The following is a 20877-nucleotide window of genomic DNA, read 5'->3' as shown; positions in this document are numbered from 1 at the left end:
TTAATTCAAGTTTATGAGGCTCTGGTGGGACCAGTTAAAACCTGATCGCCCGCCAGAATATTTTTATGTACGGGAAACATTGGGTATGTGTTGTTTTTAGAAAACATCCTTTGTTGTCTGTGATAATAATATGTGCAGTAAATTAGTAATGTTGGCTGAATGATAAAGAATAATACTGGAAAAACAAAGCTAAAGTTTGGAGTTGACATTCTTTTATTCTTGATCCAACCAGCCTTAGAACAGAAATTCAACCCTGCCTTACACAGACAACAACAGTGACCAGCTGATGAAGGTGTTGTATCTGAGTCCAATCAGAAGGCTTCTCCAACTACTGGTAACTATTGATACCAGTACCATCTGTTTCATGTGCGGGAGCACACCCAGGAAGTGGTGCCACTATGACCCTGGCGGTTAAGTGATACGTGAAGTGTGAAATCTGATGTGTGACAATCATTATTTGTAGATTTTCACTTCAGTGACGCTGATAAAAATCCAATTACACACAAACAAAAATCAAACACAAAGTTGTTATTTTTATATATGAAAAAAAGACTTACGAAAGTCCTTTTCCCAAAGACGCAATCAAAGTTAATCTTCACGATCTGCAAGTCGTTCGAATAAAACCGGGTAAGCAGATTTTAACGTTAAAATCCAATCAAAACAATACGATCAGCTACAAACCGTGCAATAAACTTATTTTTTTAGCAGCTGGAATTCTCTTCAACTGGTGTGCCTTTGGGACCGTTTTGTCTTTGTTTGATTTTTACAGACCAGTGATCAATAACTGCCCAATTTTAACAACTTCTATTTCCTTGCTCTTCCGAGAGAGCTCTTCAAGGACAAGTATTTCCTATCATAGGCTGAAATGTTTTTATTTTTCCCCACGTTTTTGAATTTAGCAATTAAAGATCAATGCAGCTGACACAAGCAATTATGAATAACTGGGCTTAATGGGCTCCTTAAATGCTGTTGTCAGTGGCTAATGGCAAACAACTGCGGGACGATTGACAAACGAGAAGCTATTTTCTGATTCACACTAAATTGGGGCAAACGAGAGCAATAAATGAGGCTATAAATCCTGCAGGAGTGGAATTAAGAGCGACTCTGATGATAGGGGAGAGGATGCAGACCATGCACAACATGCGTAACGTGTGTTTCCAGTACAAAAAAAATACAATAAAAAATAATTTACGGGTGCAAAGCTTGTACGACATGCATTGACTTTCCTGCTTAATAAAATAAAACTAAAAAAAGCCCTACGGGTGCAGAGCTTGCACAACGTGCTTTGTATATATTCCATGTGATAACAAAAAAAATACAGTATATACAGTTGCAAAACTTGTGCATTGAATGGCTTTCCTTTAGAATAAGATAAATTGAAATAAAAATCTAAGGGTGCAACGCCTGCACATAAAATAAGACGTGCACAAAATGAAACAAATAATCTACGTTTCAAAATTTGCAAAACATGCAATGGGTGGCTTTCCGGTCAAATATAACCAAATTTTAAAAAATCTACACTGCGCATCTTTCATGACAAGCATTGGATGGCTTTCCTGTCAAATAAATTGTGATAAAATAAAATATACGGCTGCAATGCGTACATGGCGCACATTGTATGGCTTTTTAGGAGGACAAAATACAATAAGATGAATATAAAATGAATAATCTGTGCGGCACTTTTTGCACAACATGCATTGTATGGCTTTCCTGGGGGAAAAATACAATTAAAAAAAATAAGCAACGGGTGCAAAGTTTGCACAATATACATTTAACGGCTTTCCTGTAAATAAAATAAATAATCTATGTTGCAAAGCTTGCAAAAAAATACATTGCATTTCTTTCCTGTAAAGATATTAACTAAAATTAATCTATGTGCGCAAAGCTTGCACAATACGTATTGTATGGCTTTCTTGTAGAAAAAAAGGGAAAAAATGAATCTAGCATACAAGGTTGCATGAATGATAGTATCTCCCCTCCAGGATGTTTTTTAATTATTGAAGCATGTGGCTTTCCTTTTCACCTGAGGTTTTTTTAGCACACATTACAGGTACAATGGAAATGCTGACTATTCACCTCAAATGCAGGCAATTAGATATTGCATACGTGGAACTGCAGCGACATCTAGCGATGATATATGCACAGAACTTAAAAGTAAATGTAAAATGACTTTTGAGGAATGTTGGCGTTTTAGGTTGAATAATGTAACAAATATTAGATAACATTTATTATAACGGAATAGAAAGTCAGTATGTTCGATACAGAACTGTGATCATATTTTACTTCCACACCTGCACGAGTCCTAAAATAAACTAACGTAGAACTTTTGTATCAATATATATTATTGCATTTAATTATTTGTAATCAATATTTATCAAATAGTTCTTTGATTTCCGTTATTTAATGAACCGCCGTTCTGATTTTGAGTGACACATTCCCCAACCAATCACCTAAAGGCACAGTTGTCATCACGATGAGCGAAAAACAACGTGCAAATAAACGGCTTTTGTTTAGTAAAAAAATGACGTTATTGCGTTTTATTACAAATGCATCATTTATGTGTAATACTTTATATTGTTTACAGGCACAGATACGTTTATTCTCAAGTTATCGACGCCCAATCTTTCAATTGTAATTCAATGGCTGAAAACACTATTCGTAATTTAATTCACATTGAATCAACTTTATTAGTGTCAATAAATTTGTTCAAACAAAAAAAGAATCAACTTTATTCAGGGTTTTTTTCTGATTCAGTGCACTTTAATTAATATAAGTTATATTTATTTTATTTCTATTTTATTTTATAGTTAACGATATGTTTTTTCCGGGGCGGAACTTCCGGTCCAACCGCTGGAGCCGAAGAGGGGCGTGGTCAGCATCCTCACCCGGCGACGTGACGGCTAAAATGGGCGACTTGCCTTTATATTTAACTAATATTAACGTTTCCGTGGGACACTGCGTGGACCTAGAACGGGTAGGTCAATATGTTCTTACCTTTATATTTCCCGTGCTCGTGACTATCCACGCTTTGTTTCTTCAGAATGAGAGCTCCACCAGGGAGCAGGTGGAGAGGCAGAAAACGCCCCGGAGGATCATCCATTTTTCCAGCGGGGAAACGATGGAGGAATACAGCACAGATGAGGACGACGAAAAAGAATCAGAGAAGAAAGACTTGCTCCATTCTCCTTCCCTTGACGTGGTGAGGATGGGGGTGCATCATCGTTGACTGGGGTGTTGAAATGATGTCATGTCAACAAACAAAACGGCCGCCATTTTAGATCCTGTCCCAATTATTTGGCGCAATTTTTCCATCTTTTTTCGTTTTTTATTTTTTTTTAAATTAGGGAGGTAAATCTGTCTTCTCTCACACTCTCTCTGCTTGTTTGGAGTATTAATTACTTTTTCTGTCCACCTAAAATAACACCCCGGCATTGCCAAAATTTCCACCAAATGTTAATGAAGTCACCTGTTGTAAGAGGTCACGTGACCAAACGGCGTAATCGTAATTGGTTCTGATCAACCACGACGTCATCGACAATCGACTGCAAATATCAAAATGTCTCAACTCGTGTGAATGGGTTTGACATTTTGTGTTGCTTAATAAAATGGATCCATTTAATAAAAATAATTTATATAAAAATAATTTTTAAACGTACAGTACACACTTTGGGTTATTTTATTTTGTTTTGTCAAGTCATGTTTATTTGTATAGCCCTTTATCACAAATAGTCTCAAAGGGCTGCACGAACCACAGATTAGTGCAAACCACAATTGAACTCTCAATACATTTTTATGGCTATAAAATATTTACTGTAGCTACAGCGGTGGCACATGAAAAAACATCAACATGTACTATGTCTACATTTTGCATGTTCAAGAATTTGGTATTTACTTATACGAAATGAGACGACATCTTATCTCTGAGTAGCAGAAACTTTTCTATTCTTAATTGCTAGCTTTTTTTAAATGTAGTTTAATCTAGATCTTAATGTAACCAATGGAATTAGGACTTCACTTTTATCCAACTATGGTTGGTTGGTTGGATTCCTATACCACTAGGGTTGTAGGGACACCATCTCCTGGGGTGTGTTTTGGGCAATTACAGCCTGGTGGCACCCATCCCTCTCCAGGCCAACATTTCCACCGGGTCTCAAACTGGTGACTTTTCGCGTGCTAGGCTGTGTGCTTTAAAATAAGGGCAGTCATTTATACTTATTTGCATAATAAGACAGAGAATCAGAAAAAACGAGAGAAGAAATAGATAGGAGGGAGAGAAAGAAAAAGAAAAGAGACTATGAATGAAAAAAAGAAAGAAATAATAAATAGGACAGAGAATAGGGAGAGACTTAGTGAGATGGAGAAGAAAAAGAGAATCAAAAAATACAGGGAGAGAAAAAGGAAAAGAGAGAGAGTAAAGAGAAAGAGGAAGAAAGAAAGAGATAAAAAAGATAAGAGATTGAGAGAAATTCAGCTCCAGTTAATTGTGAGTGACCTTGGGAGCAAATGAAGGAGTTTAAAGTTAAATATCAATTCTTCAAAAAGGAGATGGGATCTTTAAATACACTCCTAAAAGATGGGACATTTAGTTTTTCCTTTTTGATTTTGGAAATGGCCTAACCACTGGCTTGAATACAGTGTTGGGCACATGACTTTAAAAAATAATTAGTTATAGTTACTGACTAAATCTTCCCAAAATAATTAATTACTCTAAAGTAAAAGTAAGGAGTTACCAGCGAAAGTATCGTTCCATTACGAAAAAAGTTGTTATTTGTTAATAGAATTTTTAATGTAATGGGGATTATTCGAGTAGGTTGAATAGAGAATAATAGATAGGTAGTTTTGTTAAAGATCCCTGTAATATTTATTGGACCTCACCAGCATCAGATTTATCCCACAATTAAAGAGCAACAAATATTAAACAGGAAACAATGTGGTAAAATAACAATCAGCAGTAAACAATATGAAGTGATTAATAAATTAAATTAAAAAAAATATGTGAAAAAAATAATAACAAAAGTAAAAAATAAAGATAATACACTCTACATTTTTATATAAAAAATGGAAAAACAAATGAAATAAAATTAATATATATATATATAAATCTACCAGGAAAAGATAAAATACAAAACAATTTAAACCTTTTTTTATGCTCAAAATATTTAAAGTCGACGACATAGAATCCACCCAAAAAATGCGTCCTAGCCAATCATAATAGAAAAAAAGCATTTCTTTGGGGACCCAGCTGTTGATCAATGGGGAGCCGGCTTCCTTCGTTCACTTCCAAAAGCCGTTTCGTTTGCAACAATCAGCAATGACTGAACAACAAGCACTGGCGCTCTTTTTGCGACGCAGCCGTCATTTGCCTTCTTTCGGCACACTATTTGTAATCGCTATCCAACTACATGGCAGTCGCTACTTTGAATAGTGACATGATCCGAAAAGTAACCTAAACAACTCGGAGGAAAGCAGTAGACCGAGCTGCTAGAAACTGCTTCAGGTATGCAGGGACACGCCACCGTCGCCATTATGCAGCAAAAGTAACGCACCGCTTTTGATCGTGAGGAACGGTGTAACGGCGGGGGAAAAGTCATTTGTTAGATCTCCCTGTTACCGAAATACCGTTACAGCGTTATTCCCAACACTGCGTGTAAATAAAATTGGTTATAGTTTTTTTCTATTTTAAAATAGTAATAAAAAACATATTTTATTTTTTTATCTCGATTTTTTTTTTTTATGTATATATTTTGTCTTAAGCTGTGATCAAAATGGTGAATTTGAATACATTTTAATTTAAAAAAATTATTAAAATTGATTATAATAAAATTGAGCCCGGGCAGCACGGCGGCGCAGTGGTTAGCGCGTGTGCGGCACAGTTCTAAGATCTTGGGAACCTCCTGTGTGGGTTCAAATCCAGCTACCGGACTTCCTGTGCGGAGTTTTTATGTTCTGCCCGTGCTTGCATGGGTTTCCTCCGGGCACTCCGGTTTCCTCCCACATTCCAAAGACATGCATTTCAGGTGGATTGGCCGGTCCAAATTGTCCCTAGGTGTGACTGAGCGAGTGAGTTGTCTGTCCCCTTGTGCCCTGCGATTGGCTGGCAACCAGTTCAGGGTGTCCCCTGCCCACTGCCCGATGATTGCTGGGATGGGCGCCAGCACCCCCGCGACCCTACTGAGGATAAGCGGTGCAGCTAATGAGAGATGAGAAAATTGAGTCCTCTTAATTAATTTCCCTAATCTTTTTGCTTATGTAGTTTCACAACGTTTAAATCAATGTCCATAAAGACAACACTATTCTAATGTAAAATTAAATAAATGGATAAATACATTAATTAATTAAAGAAAATGTGTTCATTTGCTTTTAAAATATTGTTGTTTTGTATTTTTCAAAAGGTGCTGCTCATCAATTAAGGTGTCATATTTGTTTCCTAAATTTCTTCTATGAACTTTGTGTTTGTTTTCAGTCCAAGATGACTTGGGGTCCCTATTTCTGGTTTCACATGTGGCGAGCTGCAACTTCCACCGTATCAGGTTTGGCCTTCACATCCTTGCAAACTGCTTTTGGAGATCGTCCCGGTGAAATTGGTGGCAATTAAGCAATTTCATTTCTATATTTTTGCACTTTAATGACTGGATTCTTATTCGAAATTGCTTTCCTAGCATGTGATTACGTGGGCGAGAGGATGGCCTCCTTCTTCGGCATCACAACAGCCAAATATCAGTACGCCATCGACGAGTACTACAGAATGAAAAAGGAGGTGGGTTCTCCTTTATTAATCTTTATAAGTCATTCACTGCCAATGATGTTTATAAATGACAATCAATTAACTCCGATAACGTCTACAGTTGTCAATATCTGGAAAGAAGTTAATATCGTACAGTACTCATGATGCAATTCGATTTTAGTTAGGAATTTTCCTAGCTGCAGCTTTTATTTCTTAAACTTAAATCGACTGGGTTTTTTTTTTCTCATTTACTGCTAACAATGTGTATTGCAGGGTTCGCTCGGGTCCGCGAAATGCTTGACTTTTAATGTTGTGTCTTCAAGGTCAGGAAAATGCTTGAATTTTTTGTGCTTGAAAATTTTGGGAATTGTTTCCTGGCAGTCCGATTAATGAAGAAAAACAAAAAAGTGCATAGTAAGAGTGACAAATATAAACAGTAAACAATCAAGTTGTCATGTGAAGCATTACTGCCCCCTATTGTCTCATTTAAGAGGATGGGTAGTCATGGGAATGGGGCTCTTATTCTAGACGAGGCTTTTTTGGCTCCTAAACGGCTCCTCAGATTTGTATTTATGTTTTTTTTTGGGTGATGTATTATTATTTATTATAAAACATTATGCACCGAATTATTTTGTAATTGTATTTTTTGCAGGGAATCGCTAAAAAATAACACCTAAAATTTAAATGAAAATATTCAAAGATCTACCAAAAAAATGTGAAGTAAAAAAAAAAGCTTTTTACACACTGAACAGATTTCAAGTCTAACAGCAACACAAAATCCTTAAATATAAACAATTGAAATTAAAAAACACAAACTCTTCACTGCTGTAACTAAATATTAAAATGTAAATTGACCAGCTACTTAAAATGCTATTTTAAGCAATTGACACACAAATATTCAGGAAAAAATGCAAAAAAATACGAATTAGAATAAGTAAAACAAAGAGCAACAGATGAATGACTGAATGTACTCTGCTTCAGAAAAATCAATATCCTGAAAATAATTCAAAATTTGGCTCATTTTTCTGCTTTTTATACGTACATAATGTCCTTTTTTTAGTCTTCCGTATTGAACTCCGTTGTTATCCAACACCTGTAGAGCCTTTTCTGTGTTTGTAAACACTTGTAACGTATTGAAGCGGTGCGTTTATTGTTGAAGCAGAATGGCAGAATTCGTGTCTGTTTATAGCAGCCCAATGACACAAAAATAGAGTAGATTATAAATAGGAACAGCGCAAACTAGCACTAAGTATGTGCTAGCAACAAGATGGAAACTTTATTTTAGTCATTGAAGTCAACACCAAAAAAAACGTTGAATTTCTTACTTTGAAGGTTTTGGAAACATTTACTTGAAAGTGCTTGAATTTGGCGAAGAATAACGGGTAGGAACCCTGATATTCCCTTCAGTGGTCGTGAATGGGTTCATTGTGATTCCACGCCTTTCGTTTTGTCCTCAGCGGGAGGAAGAGAATGAAGCCAAGAGACTTTCAGAAGAAGGCGAGCATTCGGAACTTCCCGCCACGATGCCAAATGTAAATGAAGCGCCTTCGGATGCTGTTGTCATCCCTGTTGTCATGGCAACCTAAGTATCCCTCCAGGTGTGGCAAATATCAAGTTTTAGTGAATTAAGGACTAAAATGTTTCACTTTTTTTCTTGGAATCGTGCCTTCTCTAGGCTAGGATAGCCTGTATTCTTTTGCATGTTAAACTTTCAATTATGAATACTCTTTTTTTCTTTTTTTTTTTTTTACTGTTTTCTGACTTTTAAAAAAAATGATTTTACTGTTTGTAGAATTTGTGTATTTTAAAACTAACCGAGAAACACCTCTTGTGCAAGTACAGTACATACAAATATGAAAAAAATGGATTGTCTTATGTTATCTTTGTTCCTCATGTATTGCTGAGGTATCTGATTTAAGAGTCTTTCCGCTATTCATACTCTTTTTATTTTAAAATGTTTATTTTTTTTAACTGTTTTCTGAAAATTTTCAGAATTTATTTTCCTGTTCCAAACTTTTGGGGACAGGGATTTTTTTAATAATTTGTTTTTTCGAGGTGTGGGGTTTTTTTTTTTTTGATATTTTTTTTATTAAAAATGTTTTTAAAATGGTCCTCATAAAAAGGGGTTAAAATATAACGATACATTACAACATTATTGATAAAATCCTTAAATAGGAGAGAATAAAATGTTCATGATATCAAAAATATTTAGATAATCCAGAAAATATTCCTCCCAAAAAAAAGGAAATAAAATGCTCAACATTACAAACATATCTAAGGAAATACAGAAAAATAGTCCTGGAAAAGGGGAATAGAATGATTTAGATGACAACAAAAGTATTTTTGAATATATGGAAACATTCTTAATAAGAATAACATACTCAATAAGATGAAACAAAATTACGTAAAATATTTCTAAAATACAATAAAATTTAATAATATATAATAATAATATATTTATAAAATATAATATAAATATGTAATAATAAAATATAAATTTCCCAAGAAAACAATGTTTAAAAATACAGTACAGACAAATGTTCCTAAAAAGGGATAGATCCTCAAAATCACAATCATGTATTCAAAAGATAAGACAAAGATATTTAATTAAAAAAAGAAGGAAATATCTTTTAAATCAAATAAACGAATCCTGAAAAGTATTTCTTAAAAATTAATTTAAATGCTCATGATTACAAAGTAAATATTAATAAAATACAGGAAAATATTCCCCCAAAAAGCAGTATAAGTTCTTTAAGATAATTTAAAAAAAAAAATTAAACTGAAAATGTTTCCTACAAAAAAGTTAATTAAACAATGCAGAGAGACATGTTTTTACAACACAGAGAAAATAATTTTTAAGGGAATGAAACTCGAGATAACAAAATAAACCCTTTCTCCAAAGGCAGGAAATGTTTAATTTGTACATATTTATTTATTTATATATATATACTGTTAACGTATGTTTCTTTTGTATCATTTGACATTTTTGTACCATTACTGTAGTGATATTACATGCAATTCTAAAGGTGTCCTCTAGAGGGAGCAATCGTTCCAAATACATGGATTTGAGATTAAAACTACTGTACATTTACACGTGTTTTCTGGGGAATATCGGGTAATATCAGGTCAATTCGACCAGTATACAAAATCCAATCGGACCTTTTTTTAAATGCCATTGTCTTTTCATTTAAGAGAAACTTAAATCACTTCAATTCCCCTTCGTTCCCATGGAAACCACCCGGAAAACAAACTAAAAAAAAAAATCCCCAGCAGAAATGATAGCACGTCATTATCTTGAAATGTGTAAAGTCCCAAATTGCTCGAATGCTCCACTTAACCACGCCGCCAAGACATCATTTGCATATTTCGGCTCGTCGGCTAGCGACATAGCTAGCAGTTTTGGTGATCGTCCAGACGCAAAACAATCAGATGATCAACATTGGGGACATTCCAACACCCAAGCTAGCAGAAATGTCTCAAACTAGCACTCATTTGCATAGCGCCGCTTTTGATCTGAGATAAAACCTGAAGGGCGTTTCCGGACCGCATTCCAAGATCTTTTGTCCTTAATCTGACCTTGGGAAGTTTCACGGAAAGGTGTCGAACTTGCGGGCCGAATCGGGCCAGCCAAGGGTTTTAAACCGGCCCGTGTGAGAAGTGCAAGAGAAAAATGACCTGCGTTTTGAAATATGTCCACTGGATGCTGCCAAAGCCAGGTCACTCACAATCAACTGGAGCTGAATTTCTCTCACACTCTCTTATCTTTTTATCTCTTTCTTTCTTTCTCTTTACTCTCTCTCTCTTTTCCTTTTTCTCTCCCTGTATTTTTTTGATTCTTTTTTTCTTCTCCATCTCACTAAGTCTCTCCCTATTCTCTGTCCTCTTCATTCTTTCTTTCTTTTTCTCCCTCATTCTCTCTTTTCTTTTTCTTTCTCTCCCTCCTATCTATTTCTTCTCTCTTTTTTCTGATTCTCTGTGTTATTATATCTTTTTTCTCCATATGTCCTATTCTTTGTTTTTTCTCTCTTTGTCTCTCTGTTTCACTCTGTCTTTCTCTCTTTATCTGTCACGAACCGGACCGGGAAGCAGGAAGTCGGAACTCATTTGAGAAGCCAATCTTTCACTTTAATTGATAAATAAAAGTTGTCCAACACACAAACGGACCAAAGAGAAAACAAAACAGGTTCAAAGGTCATCAAAATGACAAACTAGGCATTTACACGGATCAAACAGGCATGATCAGGTCTTCAACATCGTAAAGCAATGGTCTGGAAACGGGCAGTCCCAAAGGGAGCGTTTAAGTACTCCACAAGCAATCAGTTCAATGCGTCTCAGCCGGTGTTAAGGGGCGGAGCTAGCTGGATGCCATGACAACCGTGCAGGACATGACATTATCTCCTCTCCCTTGCTCTTGCATGAGTTTTTCCTATACACCTATATGAAAATTATTAAACCCAGATCTCAGATGGTTCACGTTAGCTAACTAGCTTACCAACTAACTAGATTTTTGTTAGCTGGTTCATAAGAGCTGGTGCATTCTGTTAGCTGGTTTATGAAAATCAGCTGGCGTTTGTGAACTCGCTTTTGTTAGCTAGCTGGTTAAAGCTGGCTAGCTTATGTTAACTGGCTTATGAAAGTAACTTTCTTTAGCTAGCTCATTCAAGTGGCTACCCTTCATGAACTGGCTTCTATAAGCCAGCTATCTTTTTTAGCTGGTTTACTAAATCTGGCTGCTAGCTGTCTCGTAAATACATAATTATAAGTGATTTCAAAATATATAAAATGTAAATCAGAAAAATAAGAATATTGAAATATAAATTAAAGGACTAAAATAGGCAAATATATAAATTACAAAAGATGTATATAACCTATAAATCAAATGAATATTTGAATCATTAAGATATAAAAAATAAGAATATGAATAATTGAAATACATATAAAATAAAGAGAAAATGTAAATATTAAGAACAAATAAAATCATCTGAATAAAGTAATTATAGATAATTGGACTATTTAATTGCAGTAATATAAAATTACACTATTATATGTAATTGATATAAAACCAATAACCGTGTAGTTTTAATATATAATGTAAAATATAACTAAACAATTGAATTTGGTAAATACACTTATACAGAAGAATTTATAGATATATATCATGTATAAAATAGTATGAGAAAAAAAAAAGTTGAAATATATGAACAATAAAAATAATCAAAATGTATAAACTAAATATAAATCAAATCTAATCAATAACTAAACTGTACAAATTATGTGACGACGATAAATATGAATAATTAAAATCCATAATAAAGTAAGATAAACCAATATCAAATAATTATATGTAAATTAATTAAAATCAAACAATTATTAATAAAGTGTACAAACACTTAATTAATGTAAGGATATAAAAAATATTTTTTTTAAATGACAAGAGTTAAGATATATATAAGTAAAAAAATAAAAGAATAATTGAAAAATATTTTAAATAAATGATTATAAGAATATACAAATAAAACGTATGACTGAGATGCACATACGTGTGTGTAAGTGTGTGTGCAAATCAAATAAATAAGAATAATTGAAATATATTTAATCATATCAATATACAAATATAAAATAATCTGAATCAAATAAATTTGAATAAACGAAATGTGTCTAAAATAATATATAGGTATATAAACGAATATAAATAAATACACTAATTATCTCCATTTTCACAGTTTACAGACTGAATTGCAAAAAACTGGCAACCCAAAACAAAAAAAAACAAGCGCTCCATTCTGAATAAAAATGGCAAGAACAGTTGAAGGAGCATTAGACCAAAGGAAAGAAACCCCCCAAAGGAGAATTCATACGGACCGACAGCCGCAATTCTTTTTGAAGCCAGATTTGGCGAGGGCCCCACATGAGGCAGACTCGGGGATTTCCAAATTCTGCCGGAGCACCCCCATCTGTCTTTGCATCCTTTGTGGCTTAACCCGTGAGATTGACTCCAATTTCTGCAGTTTTCCTCAGGTTGTTGCCACCTATAAACGTAAAAAGATTTATACATTAGCACAATCTTTTTACGTTTAAGCAACATGGGTTTAGGTCCGGACATTCTACCAGGACTAACTTGATAGCTCATTTGAATAATATTACCAGTGTGTTTTTCGTTCGCAATATGGCTGGTCATGTTGTTTACTTAGACTTTTGCAAGGCTTTTGATAAAGTGTCTCGTGTCAAGCTTTTACAAAAACTGAAATGTTATGGTATTAGTGGAAAACTGCTTGAACGGATAACTGCATACTTGTCAAATCGTAAACAAATGCGTAAAAATTGACGACGTTCTTTCAGCGTGGTCGGAAGTTTGTAGTGGGGTACCGCAGGGCTCAGTACTAGGACCATTATTATTCCTGTTTTTTGTGAAGGACCTACCCGAGGTCATTCAAAGTAGTGAAATCTCAATTTTTGCCGATGATGCTAAACTGTCGGCTTTCTTACCAAAAACCCAGGTTGCAGGAACAATTGATTCTCTTCAAAATGACATTTACCGTATTTTCTGCACTATAAGGCGCACCTAAAAGTCTTAATTTTTTTCAAAAGCTGACCATGCGCCTTATAATACAGTGCGCCTTATATATGGCTCAATATTAAATCGCAAGGTCTCGCAACTTAGGCAACAGCCGCCGACTCGATTTTCCCCCGAACGTGGAGTAGTCCGCGGTGTATGCTGGGATTTATATACCGGCGTTTCATTGGCTAACCATCATTTGAATCGATCGCTATTGGCTAAAGTTATTCGGAGCCTCGGATAGGCTAGAGGGCCGAAACAAACCCTGCAATTGGCCGAAAAAGATGTGTCAATCATCAGTCGAATCGATCACTATTGGCTGAAGTTATTCGGAGCCTCGGATAGGCTAGAGGGCCAAAACAAACCCTGCAATTGGCCGAAAAAGATGACTGAATAGCAAGCTTGCTAAACTACGCCATAGAGAAACATGTTTCATTAGTCTGTATTTGTAAACATTTTACTCTCCTGGATTTACTTCACTCACGGTTGTAAGAAGACCATGATTGCGTATCATTATTGAACGTGAGAACTTAGGTGAGCTATGCAGCTTTATATTTTCCCGGTATCTTGTTTTAGAACGATCTTGATGTTGCTGTGACGAGTTGAGTGAATTAAACTCAATTCCAAGTGTTTATTGTCATATGCACAGTAAAGTCGCGAGCGAAAAAGAAAATAGAAACTAAGGAATGGTTGGCCTTTCTTGAATCCCAAGACTTTAACCTTCCGAATGATATTTGAAATGATGCATTTGAGTGACATCGTACGGACACCGCATCCGCACGTGTCTACGACACGTATTTGCTTCTTTGCAAGCTTTGGGAATGTTAAGGGGGTAATCAGTTGGACTGAATCATCTGACTGTTTTGTCCACGTTCCCATTGTAGCGCCTTATAATCCGGTGCGCCTTATCTATGGAAGATATAGGACCAAAAACTATTTTTTGGGGGTGCGCCCTATAACCCGGTGCGCCCTATAGTGCGGAAAATACGGTAATCAGTTTTTCTTTGGGCCGAACAGTGGCAACTGCAACTGTCATCTCATAAATGCTTAGCACAGTCGTTTTTTCACGGTTCTGTTCCGCTGTATAGCATTAATGATCATGATTTGCATGTTGTTACTGAACATAAGGATCTGGGTGTCACTCTTTCTTCAAACCTAAAGTTTATCACGCATATCGCCAAAATTACCAACAAAGCTATTAACGTAGCATCAAACATTTACAGACATTTTTACAAGAACCCGGCATTTTTAGTTCGAATGTTTTGCGTGAATGTTAGAATTCGATTTGATTTAATTTTTGTGTTCTACATGGAGGGCAGCACGGCGGAGCAGTGGTTAGCGCATGTGCGGCACAGTTCAAGTCATGGGAACCTCCTGCGTGGGTTCAAATCCAGCTCCAGACTTCCTGTGCGGAGTTTGTATGTTCTCCCCGTGCTTGCGTGGGTTTCCTCCTATGTTCCAAAAACATGCATTTCAGGTGAATTGGCCGGTCCAAATTGTCCCTAGGTGCGAATGAGCGAGTGAGTTGTCTGTCTCCGTGTGCCCTGTGATTGGCTGGCAACCAGTTCAGGGTGTCCCCTGCCCACTGCCCGATGATTGCTGGGATGGGCTCCAACACCCCGCGACCCTACTGAGGATAAGCGGTGCAGCTAATGAGATGAGATGAGTACTACATGGAATGATCAATGTGCCCTTTGATCAATTTTTTGAGTTCTTTCGTGTTGATGGTTTACACAGATATAAGTTACAGGTGCCTAGACCTACCAGCAACTTGCATGGAACCTTTATTTCTTTCAGGATACCAAAAATTTGGAATTTTTTGCCTGACCGGGTCGTTAGTGCAAATTCGGAGATAGATTTTTCAATTTTTCTTAGGGGAAGGGGCGTAAGGTGACCAAATTTGGCCATGCTCACTCTCAGCATTAGTTTTGTGTCATGTTTTGATTAATGTATCTAACAATACTTTCAATAAACATTACATGACATATACAATAAAATAGCACTGGTTTAACCTCGTAATGATCTTGTTTTAGATCTATAAACCTATTATTGCGATTTTACTTACATTTAAAATCAAATTAACGACTTCATAAATAGTTCAATATGTTGGGAATTATTATCAAAATGTACCGTTTACCAAATTGTTTGAATGAGTTATCCGACTCCATTAACCAAACACAACCTACGTTGACCCAACAATTTATGCGCGCTTGTTTCTTGAGGGAAAAGATGAACAGGAAGCAGACATTTCCACACAAGGGCAGATTTCATCTCATTAACAATTTAACAAAGTGTACTCCATTGAAAACTGCCGAATTAGTGTCGTTAGAAGCTCTGGGAAGCCCTCTTCTGAAGTCCTTTAGCTTTCTTCTTATTGGTCATCTCCCCGCATAATGGCGTGCCGACTCCTCCCATGGGAGCGCCAATGAAGCCCCCTGGGCTTCTCCAACTCGGAGAAGAGTGTCGCGATGTCCGGAATACTCAAAACAACACCGAGCGTTTCTACGTCATCGGGGCCTTGTTCTCAAAACAACGCCTGCCGTCCTCCGTCTGGATGTGCCGAGTATCTTATTAGCAGTACGTCCCGTTCGTTAAACAACATTTTTCACCACTCCTGCCTGCCCTGAACTTTCACTGCTCATTGAATAAAGGAAAAGTCAGTAAATAATTACAGCATTAAACTCAATAAATGTAACTTGTATTCAATCATATAAACTCATTTATAGTCAAATGTATAAAGTCCTTTAAATATCTATCTTTCATTAAATATTAATAGATTTTCGATTCCATTTTGGGAAATGGCAAAATTCTAAGTAAATCATAATTACCAAAAGATGGTGTCTTATTTAAAAGAAAAATCAAATAATATTTAACTTAAAACAGAAGAGGAGTTAAACCATACACTTGCCTTCAGTTTTTCCTACAAAAACATTACAAAACAAATCAATTACTGTCAAGACCAGAACGGAGACAGGACCCACTTGCGTTGCATTTCTCACAAGTTTTATTGGAAGAAGGAGAAAGGGTTGCGCCCACGATTCAGTGATTGCTGGACCCGGGAAGCAGGTCGCTCTGAACGCGGAAGTCGGGAACAGAAAACGGGTCAGTCGCCAGGACAGGAGAGTAAAAACGTGGTCGGGGTCGGAAGCGAGTTGCAAGCCAGGAAAGGTGAGTAGACGTGGTCGAGGACATAAAAGGTCGAAAGCCGGTTTAAAAAAAAAAACAGTATTGTGTGGTGACGTGGTCAGGATAAAAAACGGGTCGAAGCCGGGGGACAGACAGGAGCAAAAAAACAGGTGAGAGTCAGGGTCGAAAGAATGCTTGCCAAGTGTTAACTGAGGTTTGCAGATGGACTGACAAAAAGGGTCAGACAGGAGGGGGTTTATCGGTAATCATGACAATTACTTAAAGAAATATCTCATTATCTGATATCTTTATTAAATAATATTTGATTTTTCTATTTAGTTTATTTTGAGAGCGAAACATCACAATTGTGACAGTTTTGCACATCACTGACAAAATCCTACAGACCAAAGTTAAGTTGTCATAATTACTGAATCACCTGTGCCTGCTCCTTTGGCGCGAACTGCAACAGACTCTGATTGGCTCCCAGTCCCTATTTAAACCCACTCCTATCCGTCCCAGTTTGTCAGTACGTCTACGAACCTCAGTTAACACTAGGCACGCCTTTCTCGACCCTGACTCCCACCTTTCCCGTTTTTTTCCCCTATCTATTCCCCGACTTTGACCCGTTTTTGATCCTGACCACGTGTACTCTCCCGTCCCGGCTTTCGACCTATTTTTGTCCCCGACCACGTCTACCCTCCTTTCCGGGCTTACGACTCGCTTCCGACCACGTTTTTGCTCTCCTGTCCCGGCTACCGACCTGTTTTTCCGTCCTTGCCATCGCTCGCTACGGAATATCCACTTCCAGGTTCGGATCACAATCCGAGTGTGAGAGCGACTTGCTTCCCGTGCCTATTTAACTCCGGATCTTCGGCGCAGCCCTTCCTCTTTCCTTTAATAAAACTTCTGAGAAACGTAACGCAATTGGGTCCTGTTTCCGTTCTGGTCCTGACACAAGTACTTTATAAAGAAAATAAAGATTTGATTAGGGGCATTTATGTTTTTTTATCCGACTATAAATCAAAACTTTAGTTTAAGCTCGTATTGTCAACAACCATCCTGTTTCAGACCCATATTGTGTTTTTACTCGCCTTCTACTGCAATTACTTCTCGTTCTACCACTTCATGAAATATATAAAAATAGTTAACAAAGCTCTTTTAGACAAGTGATGCACAAAATCTTGAATAGATCTAAAATTAAAAAAAAAACAGTATTGTGTGGTGACATTTCCCGAGCCTTTATTACTTTAATTTGCCACGTGGCAGTCGGCCACAACTATAAATGTGCACAACGTGAGCTTGCAATAATAAATTATTAACAGGCCTGTTATATCATCCAAATGAAATCTTTTATTTTCTATATTTTCCCCCCATACAGATTGCCATAACTGCAGGAAAACAGTGGAGAAATATCCCCTTCACAATTGTGTTCCAGAAGGGCAGGTACACAAATACACGTCTGGGGTCCCGAGAATTTTGGGTACTTTCCTCTCCAAAGAGCTGAAATGTGAAGCGGGAGGTGCGAAGTAGGAAACCGGCTGCATCCCAAAAACTTGCTATTGTCTTTTGGAATGAAAAGAAAAAAACTGTAACTCTCATCAGCTGCACCGCTTATCCTCAGTAGGGTCGCGGGGGTGCTGGAGCCCATCCCAGCAAGCAGTGGGCAGGGGACACCCTGAACTGGTTGCCAGCAGGGCACACGGGGGACAGACAACTCACTCGCTCAGTCACACTTAGGGACAATTTGGACCGGCCAATTCACTTGAAATGCATGTCTTTGGAACGTGGGAGGAAACCGGAGTGCCCGGAGGAAACCCACGCAAGCACGGGGAGAACATACAAACTCCGCACAGTAGGGCCGGGAGCTGGATTTGAACCCACGCAGGAGGTTCCCACGACCTCAGAACTGTGCCGAACGGGCTAACCACTGCACCACCGTTCTGCCCAAAAACTGTAACTTTATCATCTTATTTTGGAGCTTTTATTGTGAAGGAAACCAATCAGCAGACTTTTAAATTGGAGGACCAGATGTATTGGCCGGCCCTTTGAGACTTATTGTGAGTAATAGTGATCCGAATAAATTTGACTCTACTAAAAAAAAAAAAATCAATATTTTTGGGAGAGAACATGATTTAATTTACATTGTAAACTTTCCATAAAAGCAAAAAAAATAATCTGAGGCATTTTATTAATTTCCTAACTCGAATTTTTCAATGTATTTTTTTATTATATATTAGGGATTTTTTTTTCCATCTTATTATCATTTTTTTGCAACTCAGAAAAAAACAGGACAGGGCATATTTTTTTTAATCAAAACTTGTGACCCAAAAAACTATAAAATTGACAAAATCCAGATAACCGGAGAAGACATTTCAAAACGACACAAAACGGATTTGATTGTCAAATTTTCGTTCCGTTCAACAAATTCATCAGAAATCTCGATCTTCTCATCCTTCCGATTCCCAGAGGCGTAACCTTAAATGAATTTATTGAAGAAAATTCCCCAAATCTGAATGAATGGGCTCCATTGTCCCCAAATCTCAGAATTGTAAAATGAGGAAATCTCCCGACATCCTGTCGGAGAGGAAATCCCCCTGCCACTTTGTTGCTTTTGTTCGCTGACACAGAAGCAAAACAATCTTTATATTTAGCTCTCTGGCTAAAATTATCCCCTTTGCCCCTTCAAAACTGTATTTTTTTGCCTCCTGGTACTTTCAGTTCAGGACCGCAGAGAACAAATTCACCATTTTTCCTGCAGTTTTTCCCCCCAGACTTGAAATAGACGAGTCTGTTTTAAGCACCGGGAAATGTCTCGTGACACAACGTGGGGAAATTTGCAAAGGACGATAAGATGGAAGCAGTCTAACGGCGAGACTAGAATTAATCGGACGTTTTTTTCGCAGATTCCCCCCCCCCATACACACACATGCACTTGACGGGCCTGTTCTGGAGTGCAAAGAAATTTTTCGTTACACTTACCGTATTTTCCCCACTATAAGGCGCACCTAAAAGTCTTAATTTTTTTCAAAAGCTGACCATGCGCCTTATAATACAGTGCGCCTTATATATGGATCAACATTAAGTCGCAAAGTCTTGCAACTAATGCAACAGCCGCCGACTAGATTTTCCCCCGAAGGCGAAGTCGTCCGCGGTGTATGCTGGGAGTTATATACCGGCGTTTCATTTCCTAACCAATGTGTCAATCATCATTTGAATCGATCACTATTGGCTAAAGTTATTCGGAGGTCAAGGGGGCGGATCCTTTTTATCATTTACAGGCTCGGATAGGCTAAAGGGGCAAAACAAACCCAGCAATTGGCCGAAAAAGATGTGTCAATCATCAGTTGAATCGATCACTATTGGCTAAAGTTATTCGAGGTAAAGGGGGCGGATCCTTTTTAATCATTTACGGGCTTGCATAGGCTAAAGGGACAAAACAAAGCCTGCAATTGGCCGAAAAAGATGAATGTGAATAGCAAGTTTGGTTGGTTGTCTACAGCATAGAGAAAGCATGTTTTACTATTCTGTATTTGTAAATATTTTATTCTCCCCGATTTACTACACTCACGGATATAAGAGGACCATGGTTGCACATTACTATTGAACACAACGACTTCGGTGAGCTACTCCGGCTATATATTTTCCCAGTATCTTGTTTCAGAGTGATATCGATGTTTCTGTGATGGGTCTTTTTTTAAATTAAACTCAATTCCAAGTGTTTATTGTAATATGCACAGTAAAGTTGCGAGCGAAAAAGAAAATAGAACCTAAGGAATGGTTGGCATTTCTTGAATCCCAAGAATTTAACCTTCCGAATGATATTTGGAACGATGCATTTGAGTGACATCGTACGGACACCGCATCCGCACGTGTCTACGACACGTATTTGCTTCTTTGCAAGCTTGGGAATGTTAAGGGGGTAATAAGTTGGACTGAACTATCTGACTGTTTTGTCGACGTTCCCATGGTAGCGCCTTATAATCCGGTGCGCCTTATCTATGGAAGATATAGGACCAAAAATTATTTTTTGGGGGTGCGCCCTATAACTCGGTGCGCCCTATAGTGCGGAAAATACGGTAAGTTTACAAAAACATGATTCAATTGTTTGTTTGTTTGTACATGATTCAAATTGAATCGTTTCTCCGGCGCCGTCACGAATGGCAGCCACTCCAGCAGCTCCCGTGTTATTTTCGATTGTTCTCAGTTATTTTCGATTGTTCTCAGCTTAGGGATGCTGCTGGAAAAGTGAATTTCCCTTCGGGGATGAATAAAGTATCTATCTATCTATCTATCTATCTATCTATCTAAAAAGACAGAAGAGAGGACCGTCCTCTTATGGTTCGGATCCTACCTCTCAGATAGGACGCACTGTGTTAAATATGGCAAAAAGACATCTGAGCCCTTTAGTGTTACCTGTGGTGTTCCGCAGGGTTCAGTACTTAGCCCCCTTCTTTTCAGCACCTACATGCTT

The 20877-nt window shown here is 37.3% G+C and overlaps 1 protein-coding gene and 1 long non-coding RNA gene across 4 annotated transcripts in view; one reads left to right on the top strand and one right to left on the bottom strand.

The window, feature by feature from the left end:
• Nucleotides 1–3321, bottom strand: part of LOC148346307 (uncharacterized) — a 530417-nt gene extending 527096 nt beyond the window's left edge. Inside the window, exon 1 of the long non-coding RNA XR_015848223.1 lies at nucleotides 2995–3321. This is a non-coding gene — a long non-coding RNA (uncharacterized LOC148346307). The remainder of the gene's footprint in view (nucleotides 1–2994) is intronic.
• LOC148346306 (protein FAM177A1-like) lies at nucleotides 2607–18086 on the top strand. Of its 3 annotated transcripts, none has more exons than XM_088324628.1 (5): nucleotides 2607–3199; nucleotides 6464–6530; nucleotides 6660–6757; nucleotides 8182–8322; nucleotides 17785–18086. In XM_088324628.1, exons 1-4 carry the CDS (start codon nucleotides 2816–2818, stop codon nucleotides 8308–8310), a joined length of 678 nt encoding a protein of 225 aa, XP_088180754.1. In that variant the 5' UTR covers nucleotides 2607–2815; the 3' UTR covers nucleotides 8311–8322; nucleotides 17785–18086. The 3 variants fall into 3 exon arrangements, with proteins under 3 accessions (XP_088180754.1, XP_088180753.1, XP_088180755.1); XM_088324629.1 differs by lacking the exon at nucleotides 17785–18086 and having other exon boundaries at nucleotides 2617–2974; nucleotides 3041–3199; nucleotides 8182–9804; XM_088324627.1 differs by lacking the exon at nucleotides 17785–18086 and having other exon boundaries at nucleotides 2608–3199; nucleotides 8182–9804.
• The last annotated feature ends 2791 nt before the right edge of the window (nucleotides 18087–20877 follow it).

This window comes from Urocampus carinirostris, chromosome 20, assembly GCF_059441175.1.
Source record: "Urocampus carinirostris isolate Australia breed hairy pipefish chromosome 20, RoL_Ucar_1.0, whole genome shotgun sequence".
NCBI lineage: Eukaryota > Metazoa > Chordata > Actinopteri > Syngnathiformes > Syngnathidae > Urocampus > Urocampus carinirostris.
Note: the sequence above shows the minus strand (reverse complement) of the source record. Positions and strands in the feature narration are given on the sequence as shown.

Excerpts from the sequence above, each read along its gene's own strand:
- LOC148346306 (XM_088324628.1), top strand. The coding sequence starts at position 2,816 with ATGTTTTTTCCGGGGCGGAACTTCCGGTCCAACCGCTGGAGCCGAAGA. Across the intron at positions 3,200-6,463 it reads ATTCTCCTTCCCTTGACGTG|TCCAAGATGACTTGGGGTCC; the intron begins GTGAGGATGGGG and ends GTTTGTTTTCAG. Across the intron at positions 6,531-6,659 it reads TGCAACTTCCACCGTATCAG|CATGTGATTACGTGGGCGAG; the intron begins GTTTGGCCTTCA and ends TTGCTTTCCTAG.